General features: G+C 33.9%; 2 protein-coding genes across 5 annotated transcripts in view; both read right to left on the reverse strand.

Moving 5' to 3' along the window:
- kita (KIT proto-oncogene, receptor tyrosine kinase a) overlaps positions 1–6,357 on the reverse strand; it is a 103,537-nt gene extending 97,180 nt beyond the window's left edge. For all 3 annotated transcript variants that reach the window (XM_087296331.1, XM_087296330.1, XM_087296329.1), the window contains exons 1-2: positions 6,182–6,357; positions 5,970–6,094 (exon numbers count right to left, since the gene is read on the reverse strand). The gene's annotated coding sequence lies outside the window, so the exon portion shown is untranslated. The remainder of the gene's footprint in view (positions 1–5,969; positions 6,095–6,181) is intronic.
- A 2,685-nt stretch (positions 6,358–9,042) lies between these two features.
- The window catches only part of pdgfra (platelet-derived growth factor receptor, alpha polypeptide), a 104,604-nt gene continuing 86,197 nt past the window's right edge, over positions 9,043–27,449 (reverse strand). For both annotated transcript variants that reach the window (XM_087296456.1, NM_131459.3), the window contains 12 exon segments: positions 27,053–27,185; positions 26,581–26,685; positions 25,872–25,982; positions 25,501–25,654; positions 23,557–23,717; positions 20,277–20,389; positions 17,754–17,876; positions 17,509–17,620; positions 16,718–16,817; positions 16,524–16,629; positions 12,005–12,243; positions 9,043–10,868 (listed from right to left, as the gene is read on the reverse strand). In XM_087296456.1, coding sequence (XP_087152582.1) covers positions 10,724–10,868; positions 12,005–12,243; positions 16,524–16,629; positions 16,718–16,817; positions 17,509–17,620; positions 17,754–17,876; positions 20,277–20,389; positions 23,557–23,717; positions 25,501–25,654; positions 25,872–25,982; positions 26,581–26,685; positions 27,053–27,185 — 1,602 coding nt within the window. In that variant the 3' untranslated portion in view covers positions 9,043–10,723.

Consider the following 27,449-nt stretch of genomic DNA (forward strand, 5'->3'; position numbering starts at 1 on the left):
GGCAGGTCTGGACTGGGCAGGATGATTGTTGAGCGAACAATTTGGTGGGAGTATTTCTCTAACCGACATCAAGAGGAGAGATCAATTGTGAGAAAAATGCACATATGCGTAATTTGGGGTGTGGATAATATTATTATTAATGTTTAATGTGTAATATCAACATATAATGTTTGTGAGGAAAGTTGATTGGTGTGGGAGGATGCTTTAGAGCAAATGCATAGAAGCCCTTTTCGGACACATAAGGATTATGTGTTTTGGTAAATGACAATTGTAACAGTTATAATTATGAGATAAAAATGTAACATTTATGAGATATTAAGCCCTATTTTTTGAGGAAAAAAAGAGACATTGAAAATATAAATCGTAACAAAAGGTTGAGATATTGAAGTTATAATTGTAAGCTAAAAATACAGCATTTAGAGATTATAAATCATAATAACAGGTTCCGATTTTGAGGTAATTATTTTGTGCTAAAAATACAGCATTTTGAGATACTGGATCATAATTATGAGACAAAATACCAAATTTATGAGATAATAAGCCACTTTTTTTGGGGGGGGGGGGGGTGGGGGGGGGGTCATAATTATAAGGCAAAATGTAAAATTTATGGGATACTAAGCCAAACTTTGTGAGGAAAAAAAGGAGAAATATAAAAAAAAATGTTTTGAAATATTGAAAATCACACTGAGATAAAAATTAAGATATCAGAATGTTATAAGATACTAAATGAGATACTTAAATCATCACATTGATGAGAAACTAAGTCCTTTTTTTCAAGAAAATGAGATACAAAATCATTTTGTAATAATACGATATTGAAATAATGAGATATTGAAATACTAAATCATGAAAGAAGTTCTTATTATGCATGGGCCGGTAAAATATTCTGACGGTATGATAATATCACGGTTTCACGGTATTGTGAGAACTCCTCTAAAATGTATTCTTTTTAAATGTCTTCGTAAAAAACAAAAACTTTTTTCCCCTTTGAAAACAAAATATTTGATTTTTTGAAAGATTATATTAATATAATATTTTGGAGCAGTAAACATGTTAGTTCAAATGAATTATTGACTTCTGCTGTCTTCGTTAGTTTTAAAAACAGGTTTCTTTACAATTTAAAACAGCATCTTTGGATATTTTTTCAGCTGAAGATACTGTTGTCCTAAAAAACAAAAAGTAAATAAAAAAATATTACACATACCATAGGAACAATATTACAGAAAATTTTATCGGTTTTAAAACCTGGACTTTTTCAAACCGCGGTATACCTTGAAAACGACTATCGTCCCATCCGTGCCTAGTTCTTATATTAATCTTTTAAATCGTAAGAAAATACGTCTCAAAATTTTGAGATACTAAGTAATAATTCTGAGATAAAATGTCAAAAATCACAAAAAATTTGACTTAAAACACATTCAAAGTGCAAAGTTTTGCAAGTTGTGCATTTTTTTCAAGTAATAGGTCACCCCATGACGTATCAATCTTAGACACAGCTTGTTGTTTTCAGTTTTTTATGTTATAATTATGACTTCCATTATCATAGCTTTCATCATTTTCCCTTTACTTTGGTGAAAATTTTCTTCCACACCAAAAATGCTATTTAAAAAGCTTCTTGCATTTGATAAATCTCCATCTCTTTCTAGTACATTCCTAGACTCTCTCCCTCACCCACTCTTGTCATCCTGTTAACATGATCTTTCACTGGCTCTTCTTTTGCATAGAACTGTCAAGTGACACTATGCAGCTTTTTAGTTTGCATATGTACATACAGGCTCACGCATAGCTTTGCTGAAAGCACCTCCCATTCTGTGAAAGGTAAAACTAGAATGCCACTTTCATGTTATACCAGATAAAGACTCTGACTCTGTACTCCACTGACCCTCAGAAATTATAATAACCCTGATAACGAGAACACTTGATTCTTCAGAAGATTTGTTTTACACATTCTATATAACACAGACATCATAAATAACATAAGTAGTGTTTTACAGCAAGTCGTTAAATACATAAATACATTTATGCTGAGCAAATACATAAATAAATAATTACGAATAAAATGAATACATATGCTAAACAAATAATTTCCTCTGTAGTAACTTTTTTCTTACTATTTCTTACATTTGTTTGAGTAATGTGGATATTGCATTTCTGCAGATTTATTCTCATATGTAATATGTAAAAAAAATTTAAGCTAAACAGCTTGCATGTGAAATCTTGATATCTGTTCACACTAAATTTGATTAAACCACAAAGTATTTAAATATAGTTGCTTGATGAGTTAACCAGAATTTCCCACAGAACTGAGAACTGGTAAACATAGGTTATATATATATATATATATATATATATATATATATATATATATATATATATATATATATATATATATATATATATATATATATATATATATATATATAGCTATGTACATTTGTTAAACTTAAAGATAAATAAATAAATAAAATAAATAAATGCTTTTCTGGAAAATTTAGTCTTTTGAACTAGTCGTACGAGTATATATACATATATAAAGTATATTAGGTACAAAAGACTGAATTTTATACTGTATACTTAACTTACAGAAATATCTATATTTATATTTTTAGTATATCTGGCCTAAAATTGTATTAGTACACACGTTTTGTTCAAGTTATAATTCTTTGATCGAGATCAACTTAAGAGTATGATTAAGAATTCTAAGTGCAATTGGCTTATAGCCATTTTTAATTTTATTAAAAATTTTTCCACCTAATTAGACACTTCTCATACACTGCCTGATAAAAGTCTTTTTGCCTAGACAAGTTTTAGGAACAACAAAAAAATAACTTGACTTCTAGTTAATATTTGGTATCAGACGTGGTTTATATGAAAGGCAAAAGTCTTTAAATTATGCTTATTTTGGAAAAAAAATATATGATCATGCCTTGATTTTTATTGTTTAATTAGGACAGTAAGGTCTGACTTTGCGTAGTCAAAAGTCTTGTCAAATAACTGAAATAATGTACAGTATAGAATATAAAATCATGGTGCAGTGGAAAAAGAATGAATATTGTGTATGACTCCCATGAGCTTGCAGTAGTGAATCCATACATCTCTGCAATGACTCAAATAACTTATTAATAAAGTCATCTGGAATGACAAAGAAAGCATTCTTGCAGGACCACCAGAGTTGATCAGGATTCTTTGGATTTATCTTCAATGCCTCTTCATTCAGCTCCACATGCTCAATAATGTTCACACCTGGTCACTTGACTTGCCAATCCTGGAGCACCATGACCTTCTTTGCTTTCAGGAACTTTGATGTGGAGGCTTAACTACGAGAAGGAGCGCTATCCTGCTCAGTGGCGTAGCGGACGGGCCCGCACCGCAGACATGACGAGGTTAGTTACTGTTAGTAATTCGACATTTTTTTACTTAAAATACTGTTAAAAGTACAGTTTAGATTAGCAATGCCCAAACTAGAGCAAAGATGAACCATAATTTGGCCCACCATCCCATCTGAGAAGAGAGAGAATTATGGGGATAGGGATAGGGTATAGAGATTGTTAATGTCTGTTTTATTGTTAAAAACAAACTGAAATTAAATGTTTGAGTTAAATAGTGTAAATTAATCAGATTTAGTTTATACTGTCACCCAACAGAGAATTTGGTGAGCAAATCAAGTCAAAGGCAGATTCTGCTTAACTAGTGTACTAAGCATTGAACTCCACTATGTTATAAATGTGGTTATGTTTTTATTGCTACAAGTTATTATTTCAAAAGTTATACTACATTAGATAATACAATTTAGAAATTAGGAAATTACCCATGGCAACTTTATTCTAAAATTGTTTGGTAAATTTGCCTATGGCTCTCAATGATATTTGGTTTTTGATATTTGATCTTCATACGAGAAAGTTTGGGCTCCCCTGGTTTAGAGTATAAATTATTACAACAATCATTTTAAAAAATTAATATTAGTAACTTAATGTGCTTTAATTTACTAAAAGTGTGCTGGTTTATCCATTAAACTATATTTACACCTAAAAAGTTCACCTTCTAAACACTGTATGGAAACAATTCGAAATTAATTTACTCAAAGTTTGTTACACATTGTAGCCTAGACTATTGACCTTATTCTCCGCAGACGAGCGGGCGCTGCCATTTGAATCTTTTTGGCACGAGACTTCCGGTCTCATTCACTTCCATTAATTTTTAGACATTAAAAACTGCTCGTTTCGCTGTTTGATGTTGCAAACTGATATTTCCTTGTTATATTATTATACCTGGTCTGTATAGTCATGCAAACATTTGTTTGTAGAGCAAGTAGTTTGACCGTTTTTTGCCGTTTATTATTCCTTGTCATTTCTCCCATAGGCGACTGAAACGGAAGTTCTAAGACAATCGTGAAAACAGGCGCACTTCCGCATTTTAGAATAAGGTCAATACTACTATATCACTGAAATATTCATTCATTCATTTTTTTTTTCTTCAGCTTAGTCCGTTTATTAATCCGGGGTCACCACAGCGGAATGAACCGCCAACTTATCCAACACGTTTTACGCAGCAGATGCCCTTACAGCCTCAATCCATCTCTGGAAAACATCCATACACGCATTTACACACACACTCATTCACAATGGACAATTTAGCCTACCAAATTCAACTGTACCGCATGTCTTTGGACTGTGGGGGAAAGCGGAGCACCTGGAGGAAACCCACGCAAACACAGGGAGAACATGCAAACTCCACACAGAAACACCAACTGACCCAGCCGAGGCTCAAACCAGCGGTTTGTGAGGCGACAGCACTACCTCCTGCGCCACCACGTCACCCTAGTGAAATATAGTGTATACTAAACACTATACAGTTCTTGAACTTTGCTTAATAATACATATGAAGAGTTCTTATTTTTGGAATGGCTATCTTACCATTAAGTCTAAAATGTTCCTTGTACACAAATGGAGCAGTCGACAGTAGGCAATGCACCATGATGATGCAGAAATAAATATTATGAACCCACAGGTCAGTCTAAGACAAGGCAGTGAGTGCACTCATTTTGGCAGTGTCCAAGTCACTGTGCAAAAAAACGAATAAAGTGATTAAAACCTATTGAAATCAATGTGTTTTGAACACCCACACAGAACTCTTCAAAAAACGTACGTCACTGGCCATCATTCATTACGAGTTTAGTCTAAAAAGTGTCCAAGAGCTTGGCTGTGAAGAGCTCTTCCCGATGACCTTTACATAAGTGCAGGACACTTTCCACTAGACCTCCAAACACTTTCATAACTCTCACAGGATACACACTTGAAATAAAATAAGTTTCACTAAATGATGAAGCAATAAAACATGTTTACATCCTGTTAAAAACATTTTAAATAGTCTCCCGGCATCTATGTAGCCTGTATAGTCTGTATCTCTATTTCCTGGGTCACAAAAACTGTCCTTTAAAGGGGTTTTCCCCATATAGAGATGACTGCTTTCAAATCATTGTACACTTAAATAAACGTTTCATAGCACCCTTATCACATTTATCATACACCCTATCTCGCTTTCCTCACTAATCCGTCTATTTGCATATCCTGTTGTTGTAAAACCAGAAACTCTCTCAATGTTTAACTTTGGTATCACAAGGTAAGACGAAGGCGGTGCAACCAGAACTCCAGCTGTAACAATATTTAAACAAACCATGCGAAGGAGAGATAGCAGCGAGTGAACGCGCGCTCTCACTCGCGCGCTCACAGATAATGCCATTGCGCGCTCTGGTGGCCATTCGCTCTTACTACATAACAATGCCTAATAGAACGCTTTGAATTTGAAATTGGCGATGTTAATAGTTGTTGGTTAAGATTCCTCCGTCGAAATCATGGTAAATAATTAGATAATTTAATTTGTATGCTCAATTGTAGTCGAGAGCGGTAGTTGGCATAACGTTATTGACATAATGGTTTAATCATAAACGTTTTAAGAAAGAAATTATTTACCTGTAATGAATGAGTTGGCGGTCTGAGAAGTTGAAATGGATATTTGAGCTGCATTTCAGCTATAGGCTTCACCAGGGCGATGATTTTCAAGCTGTTAGCACGATGTAAATAACTTTTACGTTTTCCTACAAAAACAAACAAACAAATTATTACAAACCATGCGATGGCGCGCTACTAATAATCCGGAGTGAAAATGTAATTTGTAGTTTTACCTTAATTCTTAATGGAATTATTTAAACGTGACATTAGTAGCTAGTTTTTTGGCCTAGTCTATTCGTGGTCTGCTGAAAGAAATGTGAATTTCTGCTAATGTGATGATTTGTGAGGAGATGCCACCTTGTAGTAGCCCTCCAGTTTAATAAACGGAAGTTGCTTCCGTAATTCGCGCAAAGCTGCATGGGGGAAATGTGTAGCTTTCAATATGAGACTGCCCACACTAAATATGCTTTAATTATGTTAAAAGTAACAGTGGTAAAAGTATAGAAACGTTACTAGTTTAGTTACTTAGTTTACTATGTTGGTGTAAAACTAAAAGCATAGAGCATAGATAAATAAATTAATTAATTAATAGACCTATAAAGAAATATATGATTAATATTCTAAAGGGTTATATATATATATATATATATATATATATATATATATATATATATATATATATATATATATATATATATATATATATATATATATATATATGCAGTTGAAGTCAGAATTATTAGCCCCTCGTTGATTTTTATATTCTTTTTTTAAATATTTCCCAAATGATGTTTAACAGAGGTAGGACATTTTCACAGTATGTCTGATAATATTTTTCCTTCTAGAGGAAGTCTTATTTGTTTTCTTTCGGCTAGAATAAAAGCAGTTTTAAATTTTTTAAACACAATTTTAAGGTCAAAATTATTAGCCCCTCTAAGCTAATTTTTCCTGATAGTGTACAGAACAAACCATCATTATACAATAACTTGCCTAATTACCCTAACCTGCCTAGTTAACCTAATTAACCTAGTTAAGCCTTTAAATGTCACTTTAAGCTGTATAAGTGTCTTGAAAAAATATCTAGTAAAATATTATTTACTGTCATCATGGCAAAGATAAATGAAATCTGTTATTATAGATGAGTGATTAAAACTATTGTGTTTAGAAATGTGTGGAAAAACAGAAATTGGGGGGGGAAATATACAAGGGTGCTAATATGTATATAAAAATTGCCAGCCACTTTACAGGTACACCTGTCCAACTGCTCGTTAACGGCAATTACATGGCAGCAACTCAGTGCATTTGGGCATGTAGACATGGTCTGGACCAGTGGTTCTCAAACTGTGGTATGTGGAACGCTGGCTTCCTTCTAGTTGTACGTGGAGGAATCAAATATGTCATATGTATATGCTACATATATTTCTAAATTTATCAAAAAGTATTATTTATATATGAATATGACCTGTAATAGTATTCATTATATGACATATGGCCTGGGGCCTGTACTTCTGAGGTCCAGGCAACATTTTTAGGTGTTGAAGAATTGGCTACTATAAGTTAATACTTTAAATTTAAGTACAGCACTTTTCTTTTTACTTTAAGCACATTTCTATTAAATGTTGATGTTTTTAGTTTGTTTGTTTTACATGTAAGCACAGTACAGTGTTAACGTTCCAACTATTTATGTTTAATGTGGCTGACGATGATAAACATTCTTAATAATAAGAATTAATCTGCCACGTTTTTGAACTGTGCAGAACTGTAGCTGATTTACTGGGCTTACTACGCTATTGTATTTCAGTACTGCTTAAATTTTTTTCCGAGGTGGTAGCCTACTTGATGAAAAAAGTTTGAGGAGCACTGGTCTAGACGATCTGATGCAGTTCAAACCAAGCGTCAGAATGGGAAAGAAAGGTGATTTAGGTGACTTTGAATGTGGCATGGTTGTTGGTGCCAGACAGGCTGGCATGAATATTTCAGAAACTGCTGATCTACTCACAATAATTTCTACGGTTTACAGAGAAGGGTCCGAAAAAGAGAAAATATCCAGTGAGCGGCAGTTCTGGGTGCAAATGCCTTGTGATGCCAGAGGTCAGAGGAGAATGGCCAGACTGGTTCAAGCTGATAGAAAGGCAACAGTAACTCAAATAACCACTCGTTACAACTGAGGTATGCAGAAGAGCTTCTCTGAAAACACAACATGTTGAACCTTGAGGTAATTGGGCTACAGCAGCAGAAGACCACACCAGGTGCCACTCTTGTCAGCAAAGAACAGGAAACTGAGGCTACAATTCGCACAGGCTCACCAATATTAGACAATAGAAATGTGGAAAAACGTTGCCTGGTCTGATAAGTCTCATTTTCTGCTGCGACATTCAGATGTTAGGGCCAGATTTTGGCATCAACAACTTGACAGCGTGGCTTCATCCTGCTGTGTATCAACGGTTCAGGCTGGTGATGGTAGTGTAATGGTGTGGGGGGTATTTTCTTAGTACACTTTAGGCCCATTTCAGCCTACCTGAGTATTGTTGCTGACCATGCCCATCCTTTTTTACCACAGTGTACCCATCTTTTGATGGCTGCTTCCAGCAGAATAACGTTTCATGCAATAAAGCGTGAATCATCTCAGACTGGTTTGTTGAATATGACAATGAGTTCACTGTACTCAAATGGTCTCCACAGTCACCAGTTGCACTTTTGGGATGTGGTGGAATGGGGGATTCACATCATGGATGTGCAACTGACAAATTTGCAGATGATGCTATCATGTCAATATGGCCCAAATTTTCTGTGGAATATTTCCAGTACCTTGTTGAATCTATGCCATGATGGATTAAGGCAGTTCTTAAGGCAAAATGGGGTCCAACCCGGTAATAGTAAGATGTACCTAATTAGGTACACAGGACTAACAAATTTATATAGATTAACATCAACATATTATGGCTAATTGAATATTTTTAAACAGCTTTTTTTGGATCCCAGGTTCATAAATATAATGATGTCTCAATCGTTCTCTCGGATGTTTGTGTCAGTGATTTATAATCAAAACAAGTTCTCAAAAAATAAAATAAAACTTGATAAAACTGTGCAATAGTCCATTAAATCTCATTTATTGAAATATAAATCTTTTGAATGTACATGGTCATAATGCATATTATAGCAAAAGAATAGCATTTGTAAAGGGAATAACTACCTAGAATTACACATATTGTACCATAGAATATACTTCATACCGTTCCTTTGTTTTCCCTCTTCCTGCACAACAAGAACATTCACTCTACTGTCTCTAGAAATCATTTACCATCTTTTTGTGGCACAGACATGTTTTTAAACACCTACACATACACACACACATAACAAAAGCAGAATAACGAAACGCTCAAATAAGATTTTAAAAGAAGAGTTTTTAAAAGTGCAATAGTTTTTTTTACATATATATATCTCCTCTCGACATGCCTGTGGAATACACCACAGAGGGTAAAGATGGGGGGCAGGCAGTGATATGCTGATATACAATGATACACATTTACAATAAACAATGATGTATAACATCACAGTAAAAAAAAAAAAAATCTAAATGATGTGTCTCTACAATGCTTCAAGACTACAGGATTTGGCTATGTGTAAATCTACACTGTGATTTTTAATTGCTTTGCTTTAGGGGGATCTGCATAAATCTTAATGAGCAGCAAACAGCACATCTGCCAGGGCTTGATTGATATTTCCATTTGGTTAAAATGCTCATACAGTATATAAAATCCATTGAACAGGAAAGTAAAACTTTAGGAAACAGTCTGAAACACAATGTATTCGTGCATAACAAAATCCCAGACCCTGGAAAATGCCAGACATATACTGAAAGATTACATGAAATAAGCATGTTCATTTGGATTATCTCTTTTTTTTTTTCAAAAGCATAGCTCTAAATATCATTAATGCCTCAAACTGACAAGTGTCAAACATTTCTTCCGTAAAAACTTTGGTCAGACATTAAGATATCATAAATAGTGTTGTATCAAATTGAAGTCACATAAATAAATGTGACTCACAGGTCAAAACACAGCCATTTTCTTCATTTTAGGACTACATAGTTTCTCCCAACCCCACCCGGAATTCACAAATAATATATCCAAACCGTACAAAAATAAATCTCAAACTGCCTCACACATATCGAGACATTAACACAAACATTACATTATATCTTCCAAGGTTTGCGCTGTTTAGTTGGTGCAATGCATTGTATGTAAGATCCTGGAAAACTGTGGGAGTGAGGGGGAAAATAACAGGCCTGGTCTAAAATAGAAGCCACATTGACCCAGTTTTTAATCTCTGTAGTGGTTTTCTTTATAGTTCAGATGGATTCATTTGAAAGGTAGCAGTTGTGAAACAACCCAGGTCATTAATATGAAAGACATGCTTATATTGCTGATCAGAATGCCCGTCAAAAATAAAGTTCGCACAATTCACTCTCACGCACAAACACAGAGAAACGATACACAGATAGATAAATCTCCTCTTCGTTGGTCTTAGCTCCATTAGACTGAGCCTCTTCAAGAGTGCTCATAGAGTCCTGCTCATTCCTCCAGACCTGTAGAGGGCGATGTCTCATCCAAAAAAAAAAACATCAATGACATTCACGTATCAAAAGTCTTCTTTTTCTAAGGGCTCCATAAGACTGAGGTGAAGAAAAAGTGACAAGATGACGCAGAGAGAGATCTGTGCACTTGGAATGAAAAGTCTGCAGATGTCTGTTTCTCTCTCTTTGCATCTTTCTCTCACAGGAAGCTGTCCTCCACCAGATCTCCTGAGTCCAAGCACATCTCGTCCAGCAAGGTGATATCCTCCAGAGTCTCTCCCTCACGCTTGGTCGTGGAGCTGCTAGAGCCTGTATCTATCGCGCTTTCCTCCGATGTCTGAGAGCTACAGAAAGAAAGAAGACATTTTATTTTTATGATGTATAGAGTGAAAGAAGAGCTGCGTCCCAAATCGCATACTTATGCACTATTCTACGCCATTTTGTAGTATAAATAGTGTAAGTGGTGTGTTCACACTGAAAACTCTAAAAATAATAAGAGCACTTTAATTACCCGGATGCTGCACTCATTCAGCCGCTAAAATGAAGTGTGTAATGATGGACACTTCACGCACTCAACGACCGCATGTTTGCTTACGTAGCGGAAGGGGCGGAGCTATCAGATGCACATGTTGAATAACTTTATTTATTTTGGAGTGTGAAAGCAAAATTCTCCTACGAGAGTGATTATAGCGCCTCCCGATGGTGAATGCGGCAATACTCACGGCAGGTATTATTTGATAAGTCGGTCGTTTATTTCACTGATTTGGCAACCGTCAAACGTCATTAGGGAAACAATTTGAATTTCCATTTAGTAAAAAAACAGTGTGCCATTTGGGACAACACTACATACATATACTATCCTGTTGAGTGAGTAAGTGCATAAGAACATAATGCATGAGTGCATAGTGTATAGTGTGCCATTTGGGACGCAGCTAAAGACTAGAGGTATGTGTCCATTTTGCATAGTTCCAATCTATCTGTTCTATTTTTAAGTATAAATAATACAAGTAGTATAAACTAAATCTGTAATGTTACATAATAGAGGGGACAAGGTTTTCTGACTCTAATGATTAATTAGGGATAGAACTAAACTGTGCAGAGCTGCAGCCCTCCAGGAACTGGCTTTGACACCTGTTCTCTATATAGTATGATTATGTGCAGTTTGAATGTAATCTGGTTGCCATTCCTACTGATCTGCAGTTTTTTCCAATTCTGACATCCTTTATTTGCCCAATACTGTTTACACCTACTATATAGTAAGGAAGAATGCAATTTTAGATACAGCCAGTCGGTTGTTTTGTTCCTGAATGAATTAGCTGTTCTGAATGAATCGTTTGAGTGAATAATTCAATGACTCACTTATTCACATATTGATTTTTCCACCCCCTAATGGGGGTTTAAGTATATCTCTAGTTGTTTCTTTAAAACAGGTCTCTGAATAGCAGACCAAAGTGAGAAGGCAATGTGATTAGTGTTGTACCTGTGGCGGTTCCTCTTGCTGTAGTCTTCATTAGAAAGTGGATCCAGGTCTGGCAGAGGAATGATGTAGCCGCTGTCAGAGCTGAGTCTCTGTTCATCAAAGCCACTCTCACGGTTCTTCATTTTGCCCTGGTTTTTGTAGAGCACACCCATGTAGGCATCGTCATTGTCAATGCACTGCACCCGAGTCACAGCGGGATGATCGCTCTTCAGGAAGTCATGATTCACACGTTCATAACACTGCGTAATAAAAGAAAGACATACAAAACATAAATAGAATGCAAATAAATTAATTTTGGGGTCTGCATAACAAATACATTTATTAAAGGGTTTTAAAGACAGTTGAAGTCAGAATTATTATAGCCCCCCTGTATATTTTTCCTCAATTTCTGTTTTAACAGAAAGATTTTTTATAGTACATTTATAAACATAATAGTTTTAATAATTCATTTCTAACAACTGATTTATTTTATCTTTGCCATGATGACAGTAAATAATATTTGGCTAGATATGTTTCAAGGCGCTCCTATTCAGCCTAAAGTGACATTTAAAGGCTTAACTAGGTTAATTAGCTTAACTAGGTAGGTTAGGGTAAGTAGGCAAGTTATTGTATAATGATGGTTTGTTCTGTAGACTATCGGAAAAAAAAATTAAAATTGCTTAAGGTGGCTAATAATTTTGACCATAAAATGTTTTTAGAAAAAATGGAAAACTGCTTTTATTTTAGCCGAAATAAAACAAATAAGATTTTTTCCAGAAAGAAAAATATTATCAGACATACTGTAAAAATTTCCTTGCTCTGTTAAACATAATTTAGGAAATATTTGAAAAAAAAAACAATAATAATTTTGATTTCAATTGTACGTAGAAAAAAAAACTTATTAAATGCAAATAAGTGTCTAAATTTCTAGTAATAAAATGTCAAGATTAGGATGAAATGGTTCATTGTTGAAACATCATTCTATTTCTAACCTGTACTTATTAAATAATTTTATTATACTTTAGATTATTAAACATTTCTTGCTCTAAGTCAGTGGTTCTCAAACTTTTTTCATCAAGTACCACCTCAGAAAAAAAATGTCTCTCCAAGTACCACCATGATGATGAGACAGATTAATTCCTATTATTATTAGGAATATTTATTATTGTCAGCCACTTTAAACATTATAAATAGTTTGGACATTAACACTGTGCTTGTAGGTAAAATAAATAAATAAATAAAAGTAAACGTTTAAAATGTGCTTTTAAAAGTTAATTAACACTAGGCTACTGTTTCTAAAGTAAAAAGTACGATAACATCATGAACAGCCGGTGCTGATCACATCAGTGTAATTGTTCGAGTCAAAGGGTTTAAAGTATTATTATTTTTTCTTTCATTATTCAGTATTCCTCCTCGTACCAGAAGGAAGCCTGCGTAAGTCATTAAATAATTATTTTTCTAGATATTTTTTTCGTTTGGTATATAAACTATTGTTAAAACGATTGACATTTATCTTCTGTAACTCATAATATTAGGACACATGTTAATCCATGTAAAATAAAATATGCGTTTTTACTGTATACAACAACAAAATCAAAGCTGCATTGCACTTTTATAGTTTTGACGCTTGGAAACCTTGTCTTTGTTTCATAAAAGTTCAACTGAAAGTGTAATAGAGCATGAGCGATGACAAACATATATAAAAAGAGTTTCTATATACTGTAAGATTTATGTGACCAGCATTAAATTAAAGAACATTAATCTCAAATTAGGCCTTCTCTTGTTTCTTTTAATGCATCAGATTGAAGGAAATGAGGGAGAAATTGAATCATTTTTGGCAGTTGTAAATAGCACTTCATCACCGCCATAAACGCGGCTCAACCCTGAAGTTCTGCCCCATTTCGGCAGTCATTCTGTGGTTACTTGAAGGCTTATAGGCCCATTTGCGAACCGCATTTCCCACCACACCCCAGTTATAGGTGCTATAACAGGAGCTAGTCTTTCCCCATGCCGAAGTGACGTTTTGAAGTACCACGTGTGGCGTCTGTTTAATAGGGCAATTATGGCTAGCTAGTGGATGCTAAGTGTATGCTTCTGGTGATTAGCACTGCTGGGTTTTGCCCTGCTGGGGCGTTAGCCAGCTGGAGCGCTAGTGTGCTAATCTCTGTTAGTGGTCTGGCAGTGTTGGCAGTGATGACATTCACCTAGCCAAAGACCTCAATGCCCAGATTGACACACTGCATTTAAGCTGCAGGAAGTGGGAAGCCATTTCCACCATACTTTTATCTGGGGCATTTATTAGAGCATGGCAGGCTATTATTATTATTATAGGTTTAATTTTGCATTATAGTTTTCAGTTTCAGTGTATTATTATCAAAAAGAGACTATCATAAGATTTAATTTAGTTTCAGAACAGATTTAATCACTTTTAAATATCACATTCAGGAAGACGTTGGTTGTGTTTTATTATAACTTAGATTCCTTCTTCCTGTGCAATTTGGTATTTTTCTTTGACAAAATACATGGCTCATGAACGTAAAATAAAATCAAATTTATTTTACTTATTTGTTTTCATATTGGGGTGTCACAGTGGCGCAGTGGGTAGCACAGTCACCTCACAGCAAGAAGATTGCTGGTTCGAGCCCTGGCTAGGTCAGCTGGCATTTCTGTGTGGAGTTTGCATGTTCTCCCATGTTCGCGTGGGTTTCCTCTGGGTGCTCCAGTTTCCCCCACAATCCAAAGACATGCGGTATAAATGAATTGGGTAGGCTAAATATTCCGTAGTGTATGTGTGAGAATGTATGGGTGTTTCCCAGTGATGGGTAGCAGCTAAAAGGGCATCCGCTGCGTCGAACCCAAATTAATAAATAAAATTTTCTTTTAAAGCCGAAAAGAAAATGAATGAATGAATATTCATAGTTCCAGTGTGCTTTTTGTGCTAATTTCCTTTTTTTATAATAGATTTTATAGATAATAGATTGGAAAAATAATAGATTTGTTTTATTTTTTGATAGGATATTACAATATTATTACAATATTATTAATTGCAACATTTTAATACTGTAAGATTACAATAGTAACATGAACTAGTGAATTAAAAATAATGATATTAATAATAAGTATTTACTTATTTATTAAAACTGAAATCTGCACTATCATCTTTGATGGATTTCTAGCATTAATAAACAGTATGGACAGTTGATTTTTTTTAATTGTATTAACAAAGATTAATAAAAAATATTAATGGCTGCTATCTGTAAGTAGCATAATCATCTTTGTGCTGATGATACGCAGTTTTATGTGACCATCAAAATGGAGTAAACTCTGTTTTACAGTCCCTTTTACCTGTTTTAATGACATTAAGGAATGGCTGGCGGGTCATTATTTTTCACTTGAAAGAATCAAAAACTGAACTGATTTTTAAAACCGTTAAAGTTTGACAAGCAAATAAATTCAGTCGTCAAAAGTGGTTTCTATTATTTTTAGGAACATTGCCAAATTGAAGTCTTTTCTTTCTTTTAAGGAGTTTGAAACCATCATCAATGTTTTTATTATGTCCAGATTGGACTACTGCAACTCTTTGTATTCAAGAGTTTTGCAGGCTTCAATTGGATTTTTAACTGGAACAAAAAAAAATTCTAGTGTCTCACCAGTTTTATCATCCCTTCATGGGCTCCCAATCCAATTTAGGATTTAATACAAGTTATTGTTATTTGTTTTTAAAGGTTTGAATGGTCTGGCACCTACTTATATTGGTGAGCTATTTCACTGGCACACTTTATTGAGGCCAATCAGGTCAGAAAACCAGTTTCAGCTAGTTGTTTCCAAATCACGGGTAAAATCAAGAGGTGAAAGGGCTGTTTCTGTCACAGCTCCTAGTCTGTGGAATGGTCTGCCTTTACTTATCAGGTCATACTGCTCCCATGGTGCTTTTAAGTCTCATTTTAAAAAACACTTTCTGTCTATTGCTTTTTAATTGCAATCTGTTTTACTTATTTTGTTTATAGTATAGATTTTGTATGTTGGTCATTTGGTAAAGCACTTTTGAATGTGCTCTATAAATAAAGCAAACAAACAAACAAACAAACATAAATAATGTACAAAAAATAGATTTTCTTTGCCAATCAATGCATCAGCTACAACTAACTCTCAAATCTTTCTGCACACAAATTAAAATCTATTATATTTTAGTTATGATAATACCCATTATATATAGTATTATTATCTGATAACAGTAAAAAAAATATTGGTGGCAACAAAAATTGGCAGTGGCGTTAAATGTGTTTGGCCTAAAAAGTTTAAACTGAAAGTAGGAAAAATAAACTGCTTGCTTGACATTTTCAATATAAATAACGTTCTCTTTCTTCACTGCTTGTCATTATGCATATATTCGCATATTGAAATGATCAGACCTGAAGTAAAAACCACAAAAACTAAGCTGACTCAGCAATGATCCAACAGTCAATCAATGGCTTGCTGTGTGATAAAACCAAGAAACAGATGAGAGTCTTGAAATGTCATGCTGATGTTTCAGACTCACCCTCTTAAATCCTGAGGGCAGCAGAGATGCCACTGTATCACTCAGACTGTGGAAAGATGGTCTCTTCTCCGGTTCACTGTTCCAGCACTTCATCATGAGCTCATAGCTGCACACAGACAAACAACAACAGAGTGGTCAGAGATCTGCAGCAGCCGGAGACAAGAACTGCGGAAAAACAGTGGAGATGCACGTACACATCACTGGACGCATGCTCAGGTTTGGTCATTCGGTATCCACTCTTGATCTTGTTGTAGAAGCTGGAATCCACAACCATGCCTGGATAAGGTGTCCCTCCTACAGAAACGACAACAACAAATCATATATGTGAGACTGTTTTATAAACTACAAAAATTGCTAAATTTTCAAAAATTTCATTTTTTTAACAGTACAATTCTGGTAACCAAAGCTGCCACCTTAATATACAGAGTAAAAATATTATAATCAATATTTTAGTCACTGAACATCTTTAGAAATAGTAAGATAATACAATTAAATTCATATGAATTATTGCATTAAAAAATAAAAATAAAAATTACAAAATAAATCTACAAAAAAAATTACAAAATTAAACTAAACAAAACTACAAAATAAAACTACAAAATTAAACTAATCAAATCTACTAAATAAAACTACAAAATCAAACTAAAAACTACAAAATAAAACTATGAAAAGCCAACAAAATAAAACTACAAAAAACTACATAAAATTGCAAAAAACTACAAAATAAAACTACAAAATAAAACTAATAAACTACAAAATAAAACTACAAAAGCTACAAAAATTAAACTAAACAAAACAAAAAAATAAAACTACAAAAATCCTACAAAATCTACAAAATAAAACTACCAAAAAATAAATAAAATAAATAAATATATATATATATATATATATATATAATTTACAGTTTTTTTACAGTGTAAGGAAGTATGGTATTAACTATTAGTTTGCCTAAAGACATATACCTGTATGGTGATATGAAACATACCGAGAGAGAAGATCTCCCATAATAAGATGCCATAAGACCAGACATCACTCAGCGTTGTGTAGAGATTATCAAAAATACTTTCAGGAGCCATCCACTTCACTGGAAGAAACGTCTGTGTGTTCGAGACAGAAGAAACAAATCGTTATGTCGCTTTTTCCAAAGAAGGACAAGTAAAGTACTGAAAATATCCATAATCTAGGACGAGTATTCAGAAACACCAGATTTGGACTAAGACTAGCACTCACGCTTCCTTTGGAGACATAGTTGTTATCGTGCATGATGTCTCTTGCCAGTCCAAAGTCACAGATCTTCACTATCTTGCCTTGAGACAGCAGGACATTTCGTGCAGCCAAGTCTCGGTGCACACACTGAGAGAAAAAGACAGAAAAACACACACTCAAAGAGAGGTTTGGCACTGAGAGATTCAGTTCAGCTTCAGTAAGTTGTGGTATTAGAAAAACTTTATGCTTATTTGAGATGTATGAATTTTGTATCTTTGTGTTTTGTAACTTTGATGTTGTTTATTCTTATTTTCCCATGAAAATGTTCAAAGTAATATATATATATATATATATATATATATATATATATATATATATATATATATATATATATATATATAATCAGAATCAACAATTAGTGGTCACACTTTACAATAAGGTTCATTAGTTAATGTTAATTAACGCATTTACTAACATGAACAAACAATGAACAATACATTTACTATGGTATTTGTTCATGTTAGTTAACATTAGTTAATGAAAATACAGTTGTTCATTGTTAGTTCATGTTAACTCACGGTGCATTAACTAATGTTAACAAGCATGGACTTGGATGTTAATAATGCTTTAGTAAATGTTCAATTATGATTAATAAATGCTGTACATTTGTTGTTCATGATTAGTTCATGTTAGTAAATGCATTAACTAATGAACCTTATTGTAAAGTGTTACCCAATTAGTTTATTTTAAGTCTTTATACTGTAAATCAATATTATATTTATTATCATTTAGTACTGACATGTTTTAATACCATGCTAATTACAGCACAAAAAAAGAACAATATTTTAAATATTTTAGTCTATGAGTGCCACACAATTAACAGATTTAATAATGTCAATTTTTATTTTATTTTTAATTTAATGTTAATAGTTTAATTAAAAACTTTAATTTTAGTGTATTAAATGTATACAAATTTATACAACAGTTCTGTTAACGGTTCTTGAATCTGATTGGCTGATAGCCATGCATTATTCTGCAAATAACAGTACTCGTACCGCCTCTTCACCCTTGTGTGTATTACTCCGCCCACATACAGCTACAAGCATAGGACACTCTACACTTTGACAAATATTGCTGCTGTTGCACAACATAATGTACTTTTGAGGCTTTTTAGGTGAGATTATAGTTGTTTAGATTGCAAATATGCAGTTTATTTATAAGAATAGTGCCTATTTAAAAATATAAAAAATTTCGGAGCATCACATTCAGTGCATCGGCCGCCATCAGCCTGTCTGAGCAGACCAAAGAAAGTGACGGTTGACTTTCTGCCACAAGATGGCGACAGAGAGCGCATAATAAGTCCTTAGGGGAAAAAAACTTAGCATTTTCTCAGCATAAGTTTCAAACTACAGCTGAACAAGTTATTATAAATCAGGTCAGTGACATTCTAAGTTGATATCTCTCTTTTGTATTTTGTGTTGTATTTATACAAGAGAAATTGGTAGTGTTTGCTTTGCTCTGGCTTTTTCGGGGTTAATTATTGTGATATCTAAAATGCAACAGAGAAATACTGGGAAATCTCTGTAGACTAATTTCATGTCATTCAGCCTTATACTCTTAAAATATGAGCAAAAGTGACCTGTTTTGTCATTACTTTACTTATTAAAATATCTATGATATATATTACCCCTGAGAATATTTCAAAAACCTGCTCTAAAGTGACATTTGTGAAGTAGTAATGGTTTCTGCTGTTCTGACATGGTGGAAGAAAGTAGTTCCTCAAAGGGTTATTGAGACGCTCCATGTTTTATTTACTTTTTTATACACATGATTTTGCTTTCAAACTGTTAACGCAATATCACAGCAGTATCAGCGCCATGTGGCTGTATATTGGCACTGGTGGGACACTAAAGCACTCGGCCTGCAGTCTCGAGCCAATGCAAGCCTCCCATCAGTGCCGATATACAGCCATATCACACTGCTACTTGCGTGATATTGCTCATATATATTATTATTATTTACAAAGCTCATATTTCTAAGATTTATGTATTATTTTCTGTTATATTTAACATGTATCTAGTTAACTAAGACTTTAAGAACTAAGTGTTTAAGTCTCCCTGATGCAGCTGCCGATTTGTGCACTGTTCCACCTCCTCATCTTCAAGGGTGGTCTAGAATGCCTTGTTCATTTGTAAGACGAGATATGGAAAATGTCTGTTACTATATTTTGTACAAACGATGTCTAATTAACATTTTCTTGACAGCATTTTCAATTATTGACCTCTCTTTCTTAGCTTTCAGTTAACCAGGGGATTTCTGCAAACCCTCAGTCCGATGTATTTTAACTATACAGCCACAACACACACATTCAGCCACTTTCTCAAATATATAAACCTGCCATCAAATCACCTCCTCCGCAAAGACATCCAAAATTGCTTTAATGTTACGCCTCAATGTTATGTCTAAACTGCAGGCATAAGCGAGATCAAAAGCAAATGTTTACCAAATAAGCCAACAGTTATCCCACTGAAACAGAATTTAGCTTACATTCTTAGAGGCCAAAAACTCCATCCCTCGAGCCACTTGATAGGTGAAACTGAGGAGGTCCATCGTGGTCAGGCCTTCAGCGCTGTCATCTGATAGAAGACTCTCGGCTTCATCTGTTCATCACACAAACAACAGCAGGCTTAAAATAATTTGTATGTCTATTCTGGCTTGAAGGGGTTCTAAATATAATATATAATTAGTTATAATATATACTATATATATTATATATTCTATTATATATATATACTATATACTATTATATATATATAATATATATAGTTCTTAATATAAAAATAATACTTTAATGTCGTTTGGCAAATACAAGTAATGCTTATTATTGATAGTGAACAATACTTATACTTGCCATAAATAACTTACTAGAACCTGTTACAACTTAAACAACTAACTTAATTAATTACTGAAAACTGTTATAAATTAAGTTTGTCTAACTTAATTCATTTAATTGTAACAAGTCAAAGTCATTTGTTTAAGTTTCCACTTTTTACAGTGCAATAATTGTGTTATGTGCCCTTGTTTGTTGCGACAATACCCAATATAATATATTACAATTTCCAGTATAATATAATATCATATGCAATATAATTGACAAATCAACATCTTTTAATTAAAACATTTTTAAAAATCTATGATTAATAACCTAAATAAGTGGGCGGAGCTAAATAGTCAGCGATGTAGAAGCAGGTGCTAATCTTCCTTTTGTGGAGGCAGAGTTTAGACACACTATTGTGTGATAAAATGTCAAGTTCCTCAACTTGTTGTGGAATGTTTCTATATTAAAGTGACCTCTTATACTGAATGTCAAGATAATTTCAATCTCTCAGTTCATAACCCTGTTAAAGGGATAGTTCACCCCAAAAATTAAAATTCACTCACTATTTAATCAGACTTTAGTGGTTATAAAGCTTTATAAGTTCTTACTTCTGTTAAACACAAAAGAAGATAATATGAAGAAATTTGAAAACCTGTAACCGATGACATCCATAGTAGGATCTAAAATTGAAGTCAATGGTTTTGAACATGTGAAAAGAAAGACATTTATGACAGAATTTTCAAATTTTGGTTAAAGTGTCACTTTAAATTGTATTGCAAGAACCAAATGTCCTTGAAAGGATAGTAAAACCTGACATGATTTAGCTTTTTTGGCCAGCGGTCCCCACACAGGACATAATTTATTAAACCTACTACAAGGCGTTTATTTAAAAATTTAAAAATGCAAAAGTAATGATACGTCAATATAAGAACAACAAAAGTTCAAGGTGTCCCCACCAAGATGGCAGTATGAGTACATAAAATCAGAGGAATGGCAGGCAGATGTATGCATTAGGACGTGTGCTACAATTATCCTTTGTAATTGTAGGGTGCACAGACTGCAGTAACATGGGTGGACCGCTCTGCTATCACTAGCTAAACATCAGTGTGTGTGTGTGCGTGCACGTTTGTGTGTCTCGACTACCAGTCAAGCCAAACCAGACCACAGCATGCCAGACCGACCGGAGTACGTGCAGTAAACGAGGGACAGACCGAAAAATAAAATGCAGAAGGGAAAAAATCTGAAGGATTAAGAATGAGAAAACAGAGCAGGAAAGGCAAAGAGGTGGAGATGTGATTTATGATTAAAGGAAGAGTTCATCCAAAAATATTTATTCACTCTGATGTAGTTCCAAACCTGTATGACTTTCCTGTTTTTTTTCACAAGGAGAAAATAGTTTTTCATGCTCTTTCCAGTGCAGTTACATTGAACTAGGGCTTTTAAACTTCAAAACGGATGTAAAATCAGCATGAGGTAGAATTTAAAAGGACAATAAGACTATGTTCAAAGTGTGCAGAACTGACTACTGTTTAAGATGCTGTTTGTGGATGAAATTTGCTTTAGATGTGAGATTAGAAAACAATCATTTGGTTCTTTTTTATTAAATCATTTGACATTATAAGTAAAATAAGAGAGAAAGCACAGAGAAAGTAAAAAGCAGAGAGAAATTTTACTCAAAAAGAAGTACAGATACTCGTGTTTAAAATAACGCTGGTATAAGTTGAACTGAGTGACTGCACTTTTTTAGTAAGGTATAAAGGTCTCAGCCATGTGCTTAAGAAAAAAGTAGCATTTACTACTACCTAGTAGTAGTCTCATGCTGGTAACTGGATCATATGAACACCCAGCATATAGAATTAAGCACATTTTTTACCAATGAAAGTGAGAACTAGCTAACCTTAGAAATACTGTAGTTAGATACTGTAGTTAATGAACATTTACTAAATACGTTGCCTTAGTAAACACATGGCCTGCACTAAAGATAATATGATGATAAAATGAATCTACAGGCTGGGCCGTTTATATGGATACACCTTAATAAAATGGGAATGGTTGGTGATATTAACGACCTGTTTGTGGCACATTAGTATATGTAAGGGGGCTTGTAAGTAGCTCAAAGTATAAAGTTACGTTAAAACCAAGCACAACATTGTTTGTTCTTGTGAAATTCCCAATAAGTTTATTAAGGTGTATCCATATGGCCCACCCCGTACACTAACATTGCAGATACAAAATAATTTATTATTACTAAAAGCTTTAAATTGACTTGATGATAATTGATATGTCGATGATAAGAAAGCGATAACAATAAAACATTGAAGCACTTATTTAAGAAAAAAAGAAAAAAAAGGTAAAAAAATAGTAGAATGTTTTCATAATTTCAATAATGCAAAGTTAAACAAATAAAAACTAAAGCACCTGATTTAACAAAATAAGTAACAAGCACAGAGATTTGTATAATAATGTACTGAGTAAAATAACAAGTAAAAATAAACATATTTAATTAATAAATAATTACTGTAGTGATGTATTTTTACTTCATTACCTCCCATCTCTCATTTTTGTTCTCAGTATATTTTCTTATTCAAATTATTATGCTTTATATAATCTAATATTGTCAATGTATAGTGTGCTACTACCTATATATATTGTGTTAATAGTAATACAATAGTATCTATATTTCACAGGATTTTGATTTGACTGCTAAAATCACTCTTTATTACATGTTTACAGTGTATGTGTGTCCATTCTTAAAGTTTAGGTCCCATTCATTATAAATGAATGAAAAGAAGCAACCAGTACATTCTTCAAAATGTCTGTTTTTGTATTTTATAGAAAAAATGAAAGTCATGTAGTTTTGAAACAACATTATATTGAGCAGATGATGTCAGAATATGACCTACTGTTGCTGCATGATCTATCCTTATAAGAGGGCTGTTGCTTTCTCACCATTGAATTGTCTGTGAGAGGGAGGATGGTCGTAGTCTGATCTCTGGATGGGAGAGTATTTTGAGGCTTCATTCATTTCCAGCATGGGGACGTACTGCATGGTGTCTGCCTGCTTCATATCCATATAATCACCTTTCCCCTCGAAAGACAGGATGACATAGCTGCACACACACACACATATGCACAAAAATAATAAGTCAGGGGAGAATGCCAGACTCTAGCCAAAGAAAACACTCACACTATCTGTTCTATTGGTCAGGCTGATGAATGACTAGGCCGTTTAGTAATAGAACATCCAAATCATCTTATTAGTAAGTGAATGTCCAGATCTAGATCAACAATTTTTGTGCGTTAATTTGAAATGTACATCTAGTAAATTCCAGAGTATTCTCTGAAGGAAGTGTCACAAATGTAAGTTACTGTTACTTACAAGTATTAAAATTGTTTTCATTAGGTCCGTCCACCCGCATGAAACAATTAGAATGGTGTAATAAAGCATTTGTTCCCAAAATACATCAATATTTGCATAGAACTTGTAATATATTGTTTCTGTAGATACAGACTACTTATTTTATATATGTTGTAAAAATATTTAAATTTAATCGAAATTGCTTTATGTGTAGACTGCAGATCTTTTTTCAGATATGTCTTTGCATAATGTTGTGATTAATATCAGCTGGATGGTTTAGCTTAAAGCATATGAATATATGTAAATAAAAAAAAGGAAAAGAATTTGTCAGTGAAAAAGTTACAGTTACAATAATGGATTTTGTTTGCTGCCTATTTTTATGAAATGACAAAATGATTGCCTGGCAGAACAATTTTCTTAGCTCTAGAATCCAACAGGTTAAAATGGGAGGTTTTATTTCAGATAAAATGTGTACTTCAATAGAAGCTCCACAGGGTTGTGTTTTATCTCCGTTATTAATTTTATATACACATTTTTGTATAAATTCATTTACAATATATATATTGTAACGTATGCAGATGATACCGCTTTTGTGAGCTTTTTAAAAGAAGATGAGGAAGAACACAGGCCTGTTCTTGACTTCTTTTTAGACTGGTGTGAAAATTCAAACCTTCTCCTAAACATTTCTAAAACTAAGAAGATGGTTATTGATTTTAGAGAGAGTACACAATGCAAAAGTCATCCCACATTATTTAATGAGGAGAAATTCAGTTAGTAACAATTATAAATATTTGGGTGTAATGTTGGGCAATAAACTTAAGTGGGATCTATGAACTGACTGTGTAAGGAACTGCCTTCAACAGAGAATGTACTTCTTAAAGAAACTGTTATCTTTTAATGTTGACTACACATTGTTGATCATGTTTTATAGTACTTTTATCGAAAGTATTGCAACATTTTGTGTAATCTGTTGGTATGAATACTTCTGAGGCCTAGAAGAGGTCATTGGGAAAGGTGGTAACAACAGCCAGTAAGTTGTTGGGAATAAAACTAAAGAGCATTGATAGTATATACAAAGAAATGATTGTCAATAATAAGAGACATCCTTTATTAAACACCTTCCAATTATAACCGAGCCGTCGAAATTGTGTTCCCAGGTGTGTAAGAAGTTATCATTTATTCCGCAAGCAATAATGTTTTTAAATTCCTCTTCCCTCAGTAACAGTTGATGGCTAGTAGACTGGATAATTATTTAGAGTACCATGGTTTTAAATTATTATTTATATATATGCCAAATTTGAAAAGTCTCTGTGAGTGTATGCTGCAAATGAAATAAAGTTAACTCTATATACTGTATAAAAATATCAGTAGTTTAAGATAACTTCAGCAACAAATTATATTTTAATCCCGACACTCATTTCTCAATCAGATTGGCAAGCAAGATAAATAATTCCTAACATAATGTTTGGACCTAAAACATTTTTTTTTCTATGCAGTGGATCATATCTTTCGTGTGGGTGTGTGTGCTGGCTGACCTCCTGCTGCTCTCATCGGCTGGGTTGATGCCAAAGATGTCTAGATCTTTCTTTCCCTTTTCTGTGTGCCGGCTGAGAAACCCATCTCTGTTCTTATGAAGGTAATTCACCAGATCTCCATAGAAACAATACTCTGTTATAATGTAGATTGGTCCTGAGAGAGAAAAACAGAAAGCGGGGTTAATAAAACTGCTCTAACCTTATCAGAGACTTGTAAAATGCCTAAAAGCAGGGGTTTAAGCTCTACATTGCACTTAACTTCACCCGTTAAAACGCCACACAATAAAAAAAAACCCTCAGACCAAAAGGAAAACACCCTAGAGATGGCCGGTTTGTGTTGGAAATTGGTGGGTTTGTGCATTTTTTTTCACCTGATTTGGTACACGCTCCCAGAAGGTTAACAATGTTTAGGTGAGGGCCCAGATGGGTCATGATTTTCAGCTCTGACATCAAAGCTTGTTTCTCACTGGAACGGGCGGTCGCTGAAAACAAAATGAAAACAATCATATAAACTATTATCTAACGCGTAAATAAAAACATTAAATGTGCAACAGGATGCACTGATTCAATATGTTAAAGTGTTCTCTGATATACATTAGGTTTGTCGCTTATGCTGGGTTCAAACCACAAAATTAAGTATTTACAGGCTCTGTTTGAGGTGAACCCCGCAATAAGTGCTTTGATCTTGAGAAATTTGGTCATTTTAACCAAAGGAATTACTCACAGAATGAAAATCTTAAATTTTACCATACCTGGAATGGTCATGAATACTGATTAATATTTTTTTAAAGGTTTAATTTGATTATAATGGCTTCGTTGACAATAATTTTACACACACACACACACAGTATGTTTAATACAAGCTTAGATAATAAATAAAATTTAGATAAATATATAGATAACTATAATTAATTTCCCATTAAAATTAAGAGAGAAAAATATTATACAAATAAAATGGTTGTAATTGTCTGAGATGGCATTTCAATCTACTGAACTTTTATGATTCAGCTGCCTATGTATACAGATTTATATTTAATGGCACCTTTCACAAAAATTAGGTTTATCTTTCAGTTAACTTACGCTTAAGCATTTTCACAGCAACTTTCATCACAGGCTGAGAACGGCTTAGTCCATAAGCAGTACCCTCCACCACTTTACCAAAAGCTCCTGAACCCAGGACGCGACCTGCAAAACACACATACAAACACATGCAAATACTTTTAACTAATTTGCATAACCAGAGGATGCCACAGAAACATTATCTGGTGTAAGAGAGCATGCAGACACAAAGGGTTGCATTACCACACTGAATTCCCGCTAGCGCAAGATCTTTTTTTTGAAGTTTGAGTTAAAACCTCAATGAGTATGCAAAAATAAAACACCTAGGATTTGCACATGCAATAGTAATAATGCCAGATTAGGATAGAGCTAAAAGCAAACCGCAATCCAAATAAGTACATGACCACAACAAAGTGTTGTTTGAAGCTGGTTAGGCCACACAAAACTCTAGGATAGGATCATGGTGGACTGATTCATTACAAATGTGACTCACCCAGAACGAGTCCATCCCGAGGGAACTCCCAGCGGGAATCATATGGAAGCTGCATGGGATCGACATAGATGTACTCGTGCCCATCCGGACTGACTGATTCAATCACGCGCCATCTAATCTCATAACGTGGTTTCTGTAAATAAATGTAGAAGAGACAGAGAGAGGGATTTTCATGTAGTCAGTGAATGAGATGGTTACAGATGCTGGAAGACAGTTGGATTGTTCCACAAACGGGCTGTAAAAAGAGAGAGGTGTCATTCACACAAATAAAGTGATGGAAGTTCAATTTTAAATCTCATTTAAGCCATGGCTAAAGTAACATGACTGCATTGATGTATTGTGTTTATGCTTTGCTCAAATGTCCATGACTGACTACAAGAATAAGTGAATTGTGGAT

This window comes from Danio rerio, chromosome 20 (genome assembly GCF_052040795.2).
Source record: "Danio rerio strain M-AB ecotype USA chromosome 20, GRCz13ab, whole genome shotgun sequence".
NCBI classification, from domain to species: domain Eukaryota; kingdom Metazoa; phylum Chordata; class Actinopteri; order Cypriniformes; family Danionidae; genus Danio; species Danio rerio.